At 56.6% G+C, this 13,512-nt stretch overlaps 1 protein-coding gene across 1 annotated transcript in view; it reads left to right on the top strand.

Annotated features, from left to right (window-relative positions):
- Window positions 1–1,602: 1,602 nt before the first annotated feature.
- Window positions 1,603–13,512, top strand: part of ADAMTS2 (ADAM metallopeptidase with thrombospondin type 1 motif 2) — a 221,796-nt gene continuing 209,886 nt past the window's right edge. The window contains exons 1-2 of the mRNA XM_027604731.2: window positions 1,603–1,853; window positions 2,890–3,284. Of these exons, the coding sequence (XP_027460532.1) occupies window positions 1,712–1,853; window positions 2,890–3,284 (537 nt within the window). The 5' untranslated portion in view covers window positions 1,603–1,711. The remainder of the gene's footprint in view (window positions 1,854–2,889; window positions 3,285–13,512) is intronic.

The raw sequence follows: 13,512 nt of genomic DNA, 5'->3' as shown, positions 1-13,512 counted from the left end.
GGTATGTCATCGGAGGTCACGAAAATGGACACCTGCTTGGGGGTGGGGAGGGAAGACCTATAGAGAACTGCAGGGCATGTGCCCCATTTCATGGTGGATAAGCAGAGATGCAGGCCCCGTGTGGCCACACTTTCCAATTTCTCAAGAAAAATCCGAACTCTAAATTCTTATGTGAAATTTCACTATTTTTAGCGTTAACAAGAAGTGTTCGCTAGGCCTGGGGGCTGGATCCTGTCTCGGGCACCCCCAGGTGATATAGAGGGAACATTCCAGGTGAAGATGACCGTCAAGCTGAAAGCCCTCACACCCAGGTCCTGAAGATGACGGAACTGGGGATGCGAAATCACAGCTAGAGTGAATTGTGCAAGTCATGTGTTTCCCCATAAGACTGGGCCGTCCTGGCCAGTAGGGAGGGGCCTGAGTCATCAGACCCTGCCTGACGAAGGCCAACCCCAAAGCCGTTGGCCACACAGGCCTGAGGCAGAGCGAATGAGAAAATCCAAAAGGACAGGCGTCCACCATCCAAAGAAGTCTGAGAACACGCAGCAGAGATGTTCCCGACAGACACATGCCTAGGAGGGGGTTTCCAGGTGGGACCTGGGGAGGGAAGGTCACTGTGCCAGGGGACAGCAGCCGTGGGAGGACCGTGACTCTAGGCAGTGGAAAGGCTGTGCTGGAGAGGAGGGCTTCCATCTGTGGACGGGCTTTGACAGCAAACTTGCTCCAGGATGGAGAGGGATGCCTTGGATGCTGAGTTGGAAAAGGTGGGTGGAGTGCAGAGAGGCTACTTTAGGCAGGCCTGGGAATGCAAAGGCCAGGAGGCTCAGGATGCAGGGCAGGTGAGGGCAGCAACTTGACTGAGCTCTGGGAGCGAGGGCCCACGTCTGGGTGGAGGAGGCTGTATTCAGAGGCTGCAATAGAGGGATGGGGAGGCAGTTGGAGGGGGCCAGGAACTTCAGGCAGAGAGCAGTTGGGGACGAAGGAACCTTGCATCTCTCTGTAAGGGTAAAAGTTGGTATTTGGGATAGTCCCTGCGGTGCATGTACCCTCCTATAAAAGCGTCTGGAGTTTCCATCTCAGGCCTCCCCAACCCGGTCCCATTCCTGCGCCCTGTCCTGCCCTGGGCGCCCAGAGAGCGCGAGGCAGCTCTTTGCGCCCCGAGGCTCACGGGTGGGACCCAGGCGCCCCACGGACTCTCTGGGAGGGGATGCTCAGGAGGGCGCCGCTCCTCCGAGGTTGTGCGCCGCCAGGGCGCGGGGCGCGCCCGATGGTGGCCGGCGGCGGGGCTCCCCCGGCCCGGCCCGCGGCGCTACTCTGCCGCCGCCTCGGGGTGTCTCTGCTTCGCTGCGAGCCGGGAACCGCGGCGGCGGCGGCGGCGGCGGCGCGAGGAGGGAAGCGGGAGGCGGCGGCGGTGGCGGCGGCCGCGCCAAGAAGCGCCGGGTCACCGCAGGCTGAGGCGCCCGCCGTCCCCGCCCTCCCCCTCGCTCGCCTTCTCCTCCCTCCCGCCTCCCTCGCTCGCTCGCTCCTTCCCTCTCCCCGCCTCCCCTCCGCGCTCCCCCGCCCTCCCCTCCGCGCCTCGCCTCCTCCGCCCCGCGCCCTGCGGTGCTGCAGCTGCGGGCGGCTCCAGCTGCCCCCAGATGTGGGCTGGGCGGCGCGCGGGGAACTTTCGCGCCGGCAGCGAGTGCGGGGCCCGGGCTGCGGTCCTGCTGCCATGGATCCGCCGGCGGGAGCCGCTCGCCGCCTGCTCTGCCCCGCGCTGCTGCTGCCGCCGCTGCTGCTGCTGCTGCTGCCGCCGCTCCTGCTGCCGCCGCCGCCCGCGGACGCCCGGCTCGCCGCCGCCGCCGACCCCCCAGGTAGGTGGGGCCGGGCCCCCACGCCCCGCGACCCCCGTCGGCCGGGCCCCGCCGCGCGTGCTCCGCGGCCCCCTCCCCAGGCGTCGTCCAGCCCGACTTGGGCAAACTCCGCGCGCCCCGCCCGGGGCCAAGTTGGCCAACTTCGGGGCCGGGTTGGTCGCGCAGGGGGCGCCCCGCGGCGCACCGGAGCGCCTCCGGCCGGGGGCAGCCTCGGAGCGTTCACGGCTCCCGGGACGCGGAGCAAGGAGATGGAGGGCCGGGAAAGCCCCGCGGCAGAGAGTGCAGCGCTAGCCCCAGCGGGTCCTGGGGAGCCAGGGCGAGGCGGCGCCGGGGCTCGCGTCCGGGGACGCTCGGGAGGAGTCGGGTGCTGAGCGCGCCGCCGTGGGCCCTGAGGACTGATGGGGCGCCCCGGAGGGAATCCCTGAGGATCCGAGGGACCCTGCTGCACCCCTCCTTGCCCTCGGGCGCGCGGGGAGGAGGCCCGGCATCGGTCCAACCGAGAGCTGGACACGGAGGACAGGCCGCGCGTGCCCGGGGGAGCCGAGTCCTCGCCGCTCGGGAGGGGAGCCGTGAGGGCGCCCGGGCGGCGAGGGGCCGCGGAGGGGTAGAGGCGAGGCGCACGGGTAAGGGGCCAACCGGCAATGGTTTCAGAGCAGCCCCACGCCCTGCCGAGGACGGTAGGTTCAAGGGGCGGGGGGGGGGGGAGCTCTGATGGGGCCGTCCCCATGGGAACTGTGAGGAGCTCGCGGAGCCCCAACCCGGAACGGGGCAGGGGGCAGAGCGCTTGGCTGGCAGGGTCCCAGAGGGGGACTGCTTGGGGGCGGGGGGCCTCCGGAGTGGTGGCCCCGTTTAACGCCCCTTCCCAGTCGGAACAAGGCCGGGGAGGTGCAGGCTAGTTTCTGGGGGTTGCCTGGCAGAATGCCCTTCCCTTCCCAGTGGTGGTGGTAGGTGGGGGGGCCTGGGGGGCTGCGGGGCTTGGCGGCGGGGCTCTGGGGCTCCGAGGTCTTGGCGGGTCTAACGTCTCTTCCCGTTGCAGGCGCGCCCCTGGGGCACGGAGCGGAGCGCATCCTGGCGGTGCCGGTGCGCACTGACGCCCAGGGCCGCTTGGTGTCCCACGTGGTGTCAGCGGCGTCGGCCCAGGCGGGGGTTCGGGCCCGCAGGGCCGCCCCTGTCCAGACCCCAGGCTTACCTGGAGACAACGAGGAGGACCCCGGCGGCCGCCTCTTCTACAATGTCACGGTCTTCGGCCGAGACCTGCACCTGCGGCTGCGACCCAATGCCCGCCTCGTGGCGCCCGGCGCCACGGTGGAATGGCAAGGCGAGTCGGGCGCCACCCGCGTGGAGCCCCTGCTTGGGACCTGCCTCTACGTCGGAGACGTGGCGGGCCTGGCTGAAGCCTCCTCCGTGGCGCTCAGCAACTGCGACGGGCTGGTGAGTACTCACTTCTCTCGCTCCTTTCTGTCCACTGCCCTTGCCTGGGATTTGGACGCTGGTTACCCGTGACTCCAAGGCCTGCACTGAGGATCTCCTCTGCACCCCTGTGTGTAGGGAGCACCGGGCACCGAAGGAAGGGGTTGGCCCGAAGGCAAGTTACTTTGATTGGTCCGAGAGAGGTGATTTATGCAGTGGGTCAGAGTCTCCTGAGTGTGGTCTCCCTTACACCCGCCGGGCACAGGTCTTCCTATTGTAACCAGCTGTGTGTCCTTCTCCACGAGTGTGTGCATGTGTACACGTATTTTGGAATGTTGGCGTGTGCTCGTATCTGGCTACCCGGGCGAATATGTGAATGCCGTTGTGTGTCTCGTGCATGTATGTATCTGTGGGTCTCTGCTCCCTTGGGTGTCGGGGCATCTGTTGAATGTGTGTCCATGTGCATCTTAGCGTGTGTGCATGTGTGCGAGGGCGCACGTGTGCTGGCAGTCCGTCTTCTTGTTTCTGTGTGTGCAGGTGGTGCCGGCCCAGGGAGTAGGCAGGCAGTGGTGCTGAAATGCCCAGTTATCCCTCTGCCCCCTGGCTGACCGGGAACCACTGATTTGTATGCTGTGGTTTCCTGTTGAACTCCAGCTGGTAATTTGAAAAGTCGGTTTTCTCTCTCTATTTTGAGCCAAGGGGAGCATTTGGAAATGCAGGCTCTGGTGCCCACGGGCAGCCTCTGAAGAACAAGGAGAGAGGCTGAGTTCCCTCCTGGGATTGCTTGGGCCACCCAGCGTGACTGGAGTCCTGGGACGTTTTCCTGTTTCCGGGGCCCACGGGGCCCACGGTTTGGCATGAGGGGGCCTCAGAGGAAGCCTGGATCGATGCGTGGGGAGGCGGCTGACATTGGCGGTGCTCTGTCCAGCCGCCCCGGGGCCTGGCACATGGCAGAAACCACTGCAGTTTTCTATTTTGGATTGGGGGTGCGGTGGTCAGGCTGGCTGTGGTTGGCCAGACATCGGAAGCCGCCCACCGTGGGTTCTGCTCTAATTGTGGCTCAGGGCACTGCTGTGCCGAGTGAGCGGCCGCTCTCCCAGCCCTGCTGGCCCTCCAAGCCCCCCGTCCTCAGGCTCGTCCTGCTGCTGCCTGCAGAGCCTGCAATTACACCAGAGCCCTACAACCGCTGGTGTTCTTTTTATGGAGACACAGGAAATGTCACTTGTTGCTTCGGAAAATCACTGCCTTTGGCTGGATTTAGTTAGAACCCAGGCGTGTTGCAAACGACTATAAATGTCCTTGGAGGAGTTGGGTTATCATGGTGCAGCCCTTTATATGTGCGTTGTCTCTGAGGCCGTCCAGGGCCTCATAAGTGTGTCTCATTTGATGCTGCAGGTGAATTTCCTAAATAAAAGGAAATCAGTGCTGGGGACTCCAGGGGTTCGGGGAGCTGACTCGGATGCAGTCTGTAGGTGGGCCAGCTCCTGTGGACTGAGAAATTTCTGATGGAGAGCATTTCAGGGAGGCTTTGTCTCTGTCATTTGGTGATTCGTTTGTTTAGCCAGAACCTCCTAGTGCCCTCTCTCCCCTGTGCTGGTCAGAGGTGTGGCTGGCCTCGTGCCCACCTGGGGCTCGGGGCCACTGATGGGCTGTGGGGCGACTCTGGCCAGGGCTTTGACCGCGGGCTCCTGGGGGCTATTTGGAGAATGAGTTGGCAGCCGGCAAAGGCGCAGGTTGGCAATCTTAGCAGAGGGAAGAACATGTGCTCAGGTACCAGGTATGCGTTAGCCTGGTCAGGACAGTCATGGTGAGATGTCACAAGGACCGGCCACACTCCTGCCCAGGGGCAAGGCAGCTGGAAAGAAGACGGGAATTGGAAGATAGGCTGGGGCTTGCCTGAGGGGCCTTGAATGCTGTCGATGAAAAATGGCCTGGAGATAATGGGGCATCGATATTAGATCTTTACTCTTCCCTCCTTCCTTCCATCTATCTTTCTTTCTCTTTCTTTCCTTCTTTCTTTCTTTCTTTTTCTTTCTTTCTTTCTTTCTTTCTTTCTTTCTTTCTTTCTTTCTTTCTTTCTTTCTTTCTTTCTTTCTTTCTTTCTTTCTTTCTTTCTTTCTTTCTTTCTTCCTTCCTTCCTTCCTTCCTTCCTTCCTTCCTTCCTTCCTTCCTTCCTTCCTTCCTTCCTTCCTTCCTTCCTTCCTTCCTTCCTTCCTTCCTTCCTTCCTTCCTTCCTTCCTTCCTTCCTTCCTTCCTTCCTTTTCCTCCTTCCTTCCTTTTGTTTTGGTGTGTCTCTTCCCATTTTATACTAATTAATTCCTTAAACTTTTGAATTTCTCTGTGTATCACCGATAGGCCTGGGGCTCTATACATAATGCAAAGTCTTGGTCCCTACAGCTATCCTGCAGGGGAAGGATCCTCATCCCTGGTTTGCAGATGCCTGGATGAGGGTCTAGGAGGTTGAATGACTTGCCCAAGACCACAGAGCCCATGCTGGCAGGAATCTAGCCTGGTTCTCTCCAGCCTCTTGTGCCACAGGGCTCCCAAGTCGGGGCAGGTAGAAGGTACTGAGCGGGGCAATACCTGTGCACTCCTCCCAATAGGCCTTATGTGGATAAATGCATCTCATTCTCCTAACAACCCAGGCCCTTAACCACCATGCCACACAGGCCCCCTGCCTCTGCAGTGTTCGCTCTTCCTTCATAGATAGCAAAACACACCGAAGCAGGTATGTCAGGCTGTAGTGTGTGCGCAAATCCCCAGGGGTCTTGTTAAAATGCAAGTTCTGGTTCAGCACATCTGGGGTGGGGCCTAAAGTTCTTTCTTTCTTCCTTCCTTTCTTCCTTCCTTTCTTTCTTCCTTCCTTCCTTTCTTTCTTTCTTTCTTTCTTTCTTTCTTTTTCTTTCTTTCTTTCTTTCTTTCTTTCTTTCTTTCTTTCTTTCTTTCTTTCTTTCTTTCTTTCTTTCTTTTCTTTCGAGAGAGCATGAGTGGGGGCAGGGAGGGGCAGAGGGAGAAAGAGAGAGACTCTTAAGCAGGCTCCACACCCAGTGCGGAGCCCAACTTGGGGCTTGATCTCAAGACCCTAAGATCATGACCTGAGCCAAAATCAAGAGTTGGATGCTTAACCGACAGAGCCACCCAGTCGCCCCAAGTTCTGCAATAAGGTCCCAGGCCAATGCTCCTGGACCTCAGGCTGCCTTTTGAGAAGCAAGGCTCAACGGCCCCATTTCTGCAAGAGTTCTACACATTTCACCACAAGTTGCTCCTCGCAAATGGGGTGTCAGTGGACAACCAGTGTGGGAGACTCTGCACCCTGCATTCAGCTTGGGAGATTCAGGGGGCCCATTGGGATCTCAGAAGTTCCATAATAAAGACATGTCTGGTAATCTGAGTAATCCATCATTTCCCACACAAATGGGACCGTGGAACCCTTTCTTGGCAGAACATGTCTTCCTGGAAGATGTGTAGAGAAACCCATGGAGCAGGGTCCCAAGCTGCTCATGCGTGTGCACGCTCTCTCTCTCTCTCAAAATAAATAAATAAATTCTTAAAAAAAGAGAAAGGAAGGTAGTAGTAGCTTTGTTTTCCGTGGACAGCAGTTTCCTAATCGAGGGGAAACTTATTTCATTATATCTGTCGGGATCCTTTCAGTTACAAGTGATGGGCTGCTTAAATTACTTTAAACAAAAAACTGGGAGGTTATTAGCTCCTGTAATGGTAAGTCTTCAGGTATGGCTGAATCCAGGTGCTCCCGCTAGGTCCTCAGGACACTTGCCATCTCCTGCCTCAGTCTTCCTATGTGTTGGCTTTGTTCTCAGGTGCAGTCCTTCTGTGGTGAGTCTGGGAGGCCCAGGAGTGGCTGGCTGACATCTTTTTCTGAATAATTCCAGCTGAGACCTGGCTATCACTCTGGCCAGCCTGGGGCTGGTGCTTCTGTGAGGAGCAGAACATGGGATTTGCAGAGCCCCAGAAACGGAGAGTGGAAGAGATGCTGTTCCCTCAGTTAATATGACATGGGGATTCTGAGCCTGCCAAGATGTAGATTCTTCTGGAGTCAGGTAGAACTGCAGACTCAAGAAATGCCACATGAAGACATGCTTCATAAGACATGCTGTGCACTTTATTCTCAGAGAGGTTGGTAAATGCAGAGTTTCCAGAATTTTTTTTTTACAGCCATTAGACAGAAGTTATTCATAATATTCACAAGGAAAGGTTAAGGTTTGTCTTTTCATGATGCCTGAGAAAATTAGGCTTAACGAAAGATTCTTGCATGTCACACTGCAGTTTCCTAGTACCTTTCAGGCCACATGATAGGTGTGCTAATTTCATATTATTTAAATATGCTCATTAAAAACCCAGTGAGGGGGCACCTGGGTGGCTCAGGTGGTTAAGCGTCTGCCTTTGGCTCAGGTCATGATCTCATGGGTCCTGGAATTGAGCCACGCATCAGGCTCCCTGCTCAGTGGGGAGTCTGCTTCTCCCTCAACCTCTGTCTGCCCCCACTCATGCTCTCTCTCTCTCTCTCTCTCTCTCTCTCTCGCTGTCAAATAAATAAATAAAAGGTTATTTTTTATAACCCAACGAGAGCCTGTTGTAAGAACAGTATAATAGTAATGATAGTAAGTCATAGTTGGCTCTCCTTACTATGTGCCAGGCTCCCTGCTGAGTGCCTTATGCCTGCATTGCCTTGTTCAATCCTCACAACATCCTATGGCCTATGCCTGATATTATCCCCATTCTACAGATGAATGAACTGAGGCTCCTAATGCTGAGAGCTTGCTTCAAGCTTTGCAGTCGGTATTTGAATGCATGTCTGCCTGATTCCAAGATCATGCTCACTACATCTTATTGTTTTTTGCTTTTGTTTTTTGCATGCCAACAAAAAGAATAAAAATGAAGAAATGCATTTCTTTAAAGTATTTCTTACCTTCCCTGTTTTGACTTCTGGAGAACTTCTGAGTCAGGGGTGTTGTCTGTTGTTTATGGGACCTGGGAGCAGACCTGCTGGCTGAGTGGCTTGCTGACACCCTGCTGACCTGCTCCAGCCTGCAGCTCCTGGCAGGTTGCCTGAGTCGTCACAGCTGGGTGATGGCAGTGGGGCTGAAGCACCCAGCTTCCCCTCTGCCTCCCACCTCAGGGCAGCTCTGGGGACCTCTCTGGCCTTATAGGGCCCGATAGGGCCAGTGGGTGGAAGTCTTCATGGGCTGGGCAGTGGGAAGTGTCTGGCCTCTGAGCTCTGGTCCCATCCTGAGCTCTGATGGGGAGGGCAGTGTCCACCCTTCCCTGGGGGCTCAATGTGAGCCCCCATGATTCTCTGAGGCAGAGCCCCCATCGTGTGGCTGAGGTTCAGAGAGGCCCAAGGGCTTCTGCCCTGTGGGTTGGGGCTCCTCTGAGAGGCACCTACACTATCCAGTCTTTTTTTTTTTAATATTTTATTTATTTATTTATTTTAGAGAGCTTGAGCGGGGTTGGGGAGGGGCAGAGGGAGAGGGAGAGAGAGAGAATCCCAAGCAGACTCCACGCTGAGTGCAGAGCCTACACGGGGCTTGATCCCAGGATGCTGAGATCACGACCTGAGCCGAAATTAAGAGTTGGATGCTTAATTTAATTCAATTAAATTAACAGTCGGACCCAGGCACCCTGTCCGGTCTTTATAGACATTAAGAATCACTAAGGTCTACAGAGAGAAGTCATTTGCTGGCCTAAGGGACCGAGAGGAGTTTCATTTCTCCTCACAAGACTCCTGCTTTCGAGGCCACACATTGAGCTCCAGCTGGCTCGGGTGCTAGAGTCGGGCAGGCAGGTGCGGCAGGCAGGTGCGGCAGGCTCGGGCTGTGGGGCTGGGGGTGAGGGTGCCTAGGACTTGTAGCCATCTCTTGTAGGGTCTTCCTTCCTCCCACCCTGCCTTGGCACTGCCTGGACGGCAGAGAGAGGATCTCAGGAACACCAAAGAGGGGCTGTGGGACATTCCACGTTCCCTGGGTCTTGGAGCTCCTCAGGTCAGAAGAGCAGAGGTACCTGCTTGGCCCCTGCTGTTGGTAATCTTCACTGCTGCCCAGGGTAGTCTCAGCCTCCTCCACGGCTTATTACTTTTCTTGTTGTTTAAGACTCATTCAGTTTAAGTGACAGAAAACTGGCTTACAATGAATGAAATAAACAAGGGATGTCATGGACCCAATTATCCTTGGGGTCCTGAGGAGTTTCAGGCATAGCTGGATCCAGGAGTTCAGGGCTTGTTTCAGCACATGTTCTCTGCCTTTCAGCTCTGCCACTCTCTGTGTTTGTCTCAACATGGCCTTCCCCATGTGGGGGGGTCACTGGCAACTCCTGGCTTAACTTGCCTCCCATGGTAGCCATCAGAAATGGAGAGCACTCCTTTCTGGATGGTTCCTGCTGGCATCCTGGAGAGGGCTCTGATGGGCCCTGCTTAGATTATAGGCCCCTTTTTAAACCAATCGTTGTGATGTAGGCCTGGCCTGAGTCTCTTGCTCACCTTTGGGGTTGAAAGTGAGGGCCAAATCCCCAAACTCTGGAATGGATGGGTGTTTTATATAAAGGCAAGAGGAAGGTGAATGTGCTGGGCAGATGAACACAGTTGCCACCACACTCCACCTGGACTCCAGGTCCCCATGTCCAGGTTTCTTCCTGGGCTCCAGAACCTGCCTGTGCAGCTCCCTCCAGGGCTCCCTCCCTAGGTGACCCCATGCTTCTGAAATGGAATACAGTCTCTACTCTCCTCCAGACTCCACCCTTTCTTGGGTGAGAATCCCAGGATTACCCCTCTCCTCCCTCTCCATGATCCATACATCTAGCCAGCCACCATCCTAGATATCTCTGGACTTTATCCCCGTTCCCATCTCTCCACCATGCATGACCCCAAGCCCTGTCTTTTGCATCTGTGATCCTCAGCTGCTGCTAATTGGTCTCTCTAGCAGCTCTTTCTCCACCCAGCAGCCACACTGATTTTCATAAACCATATATTAAATCATGTCACTCTTTTGCTTAAGATCTCTCATTGATTCTTATTGCCCTTAAAAAAAAATCCAAATCCAAAAAAAAAAAAAAACCATCCAAACCCACTGGCCTTGTGTTCAAGGCCACCTATGACCCCGCCCAGTGGCCTCCAGTTTCGTCTGTCGCTGTGTCCCCCTCATGCCTGTGCCCCATCACACTGAGCTTTTAGTTCCCCAAACACAGGATACCCCCAGCTCAGAGTCTTTGCATAGGCTGTGCCCTTGCCTGGACCACTCTTATCCCTTCATCTTTACCTGACTCACTCTGTAGTTCTCAGCTAAATGGCATTTCATCCAGGAAGCCATCCTAGGCATTCTCATGCCAGGTTGCACCCTGTGCTTCTTGGTAACTTGTACCATGGGTAATGTGTACCCACCTATGTCCACAGGGCCCAGGTCTGGCTGGGCAGAGCTCAGCTGGGAGCTGTGAAATGAGAGTTCCTGGGAAGTGAGGGCCAGAAGCCTATACAGGACAAAGTTGAAGACTTGCCCCCAAGAGCCTGTGTTCCTCAGTGCCCAGGGCTGGCCCATCTCTTCTCATCTGCTCTCTTGCCAATCCCAGAATGCCCACACTCACTGGGGAAGGCTCCCTTGGAGAATGGCTGAAAGTTTTGCCTCCTTACCCATAGGAAGGTACTTGTGCACAACATGGGTTTTATAGTTTTCCTGCCCCTACTTTGGGGTTCATGAAACTTGAGTTTAAAACCCTTGGTCTAAATCAAACCAAGTAGGGAAGACCGCCCCCCCTGCCCTGGTCCTGTATGGGGAAGTGTTGGGTGGGGGTGAGGAGACATTGGGCTGGGCTCTGGCAAGTCATCTTGCAACCCTGGGCAAATCCTCCCACCATTGGCCTCATTTTGTCAAAGTGGAAACTGGGGGCTGGAGTTAACCGTTTCTGGGACCCTTCCAGGGCAACTCCAGGTGCCTTAGGGGCCAGATGGGGAGCAGACACAAGTGAGGGGACAGGGTTGGAGGAGGGAGAGGTGGGGACCCTGGCGAGCCCAAGCCCCACCTCCCTTGAGAGATTGTTGTCCCCCGGGAGTGTGGGCTCCTTGCTGCTGAATCCCCCATCGTTTCTTCAGAGAAACTGTGTTTCTCAGTGTGTTGATATCATTTGGGCAAACAAAGTCCAGTGTGAATTCCCCGTGTGGGCCCTGAGGTCCCCTGACGGGGCCTCCAGAGGCAGGTGTGGAAGTGTTGGGAGGCGGGCTGGCAGCAGGATCATTAGATGCGGCCAGGGCTCCCTGCCGGCAGGGGGTGGGAAACTTGCTAAAACCCAGCATGACTTTATCACCGCCACCCCATGCCCCCTTCCAGGACGTCCACAACCTTCTGGCTGGCCTCCCTACCACTTCTCACTGGAAGTGATTTGGTGGAGGGAAGGAGCTTTCTAGGGGTTCTTCCCTGCCTGGGCGGGGTAGGGACATGCACTGACCTGTGGCTGCCATGATGGAGGCTGACTTGTCAGAGGTTTGTGCTCAAGGGGGCAGAGTAGCAGCCTGTGACCCTGCCCCACCACACCATTTCCCTTGTGGTGGGCCCTCAGAATGGTGTGGGTGCATCAGTGGTCTGAAACCCAGATTCATCTGTCTTCCACCTAGAGTCCTTAAAATCACAGACAGCCAGTAGGTGGTTGCCAGGGGCTGGTGGGGGGGCGGGAAGAGGGGAATGGGGCGTTATTGTTAATGGTTACAGTTTCAGTTTTACAAGAAAACAAGAGTTCTGGTGATGGTTGCACAACGTTAGGAATGCATTTAATAGCACTGAACAACACTAAAAGTGATTAAGATGGTAATTTTTTCATTAGGTGGATTTTACCACATAAAAAAGGCATCTGAGGACTCATGGGATTCGGTAGGTAGTTCAGGGGTGGAGTGGTGCCCCTTGAACCCCACTCGTCCAGTTTTCCTCCCCTGTGGGACTCTGTTCCCTGGGAGACCACTGGTTGCGGCTGTCCCCACACCCCTCACACCCCTGGTGGGAAACAGAAGCTAGTTTTTGAAGGTTCCTGCCACGGTCTTGAGCTTCACTCTGATTGGCTGGGATTAGGTCACGGGACTTTTCCATAGCCAATCACTGTGGCCCAGGAATGCCGTGCGCTGATTGGTTCTGGCCTGAGTCCCATGCTCCAGGGGTGGCCTAGAATAATGGAGGGAGAGCTTGGGGAGCCTGGACCACCCGGGAAGGCGGAGTCGCGGCTCACCGCCTGCCGCACTCCTCTGCCGACTGAGGGCCCTGTTGCCCTCGCTGCCCCTCAAGAAAAGGAGGTCAGAGAATCAGTGTGTACACCTGCTCCCTCTGCTGCCGCATGACCCAGTCCCTGCAGTGGTCCTGTGAACTAGCCATTGTGGTGCTCCTTCCGCAGATGAGGAAACTGAGGCTCGGTGAGTTACTGGGATCTGTGGGCTCTCCCGGGGTGGGGTCGCCTCCTTGCACGGAATCCTCTAGGGAAGGGCAGAGTGGAGCCCAGCTCGGCCCCCCATGAAGGGCCAGCGCAGTCAGTCACTGATCTCTGAGCCTGAGCCCAGGGAGGCCAGCTCTTCCCAAGTCGTGCCTTGTCACCTTGCCACCACCTACCCTGACTCCACTGCGCGGTCGTGTGCGTTTCCGGCACTGGTTGTGGAGTGTAATGGTGCCGCCCATTCCCGTGTTGGCAGGCTTCAGGCTCTTTCTGCCCCATGGCCAGCCGTGGCTGCCTGTCCCCTTGTGCCCCCAGCACTTGGTGAGTGTGGAGTGATGCCAGGGGTCAGCTAGGAGGCAGGGAAGGCCAGATCCTCACCTAGGCCTGCTGTGAGGACCATGAGTGCCACAGCCATGGGGGAGCTCATCTGCCTTGAGCCACAGGGACACCCCCCTTCCCCTCTTCCCGTGACCTGGTGTGCCCATCTAGCATCCAGGCTGGCTTTGCAGTGTGGTGGCCTGAGCTGTGGCCTGGGCCTCCCCACTCTGGTCTCTGAGACCCATAGGGACAAATGAATGTGGGGCCCTTCTTGGGACCCTGGGTCCTGTACTAGCAGGCAGACACATCCTTCATTATCCTCATTGCCCTCCCCTGCTTGGGCAGCCTGGGGGAACATATGTGCATGTTTGTGCGCCTCTGCATGGGAACGTGTGTGTATGTGGAATGGTGTGCTTGTGTGTGCATGTGAATACATATCTGTATGAGTGTGACATGAATATGTACCTGCATGTGAATGTGTGTCTGTGCTTGTGAGTTTGTGCATTGGAGTGAGCAT

The sequence above is a fragment of the Zalophus californianus genome, chromosome 5, assembly GCF_009762305.2.
Source record: "Zalophus californianus isolate mZalCal1 chromosome 5, mZalCal1.pri.v2, whole genome shotgun sequence".
In the NCBI taxonomy this organism is placed as follows: domain Eukaryota; kingdom Metazoa; phylum Chordata; class Mammalia; order Carnivora; family Otariidae; genus Zalophus; species Zalophus californianus.
The sequence above is the reverse complement of the archived record's forward strand: the minus strand, read 5'-3'. Positions and strand labels throughout refer to the sequence as shown.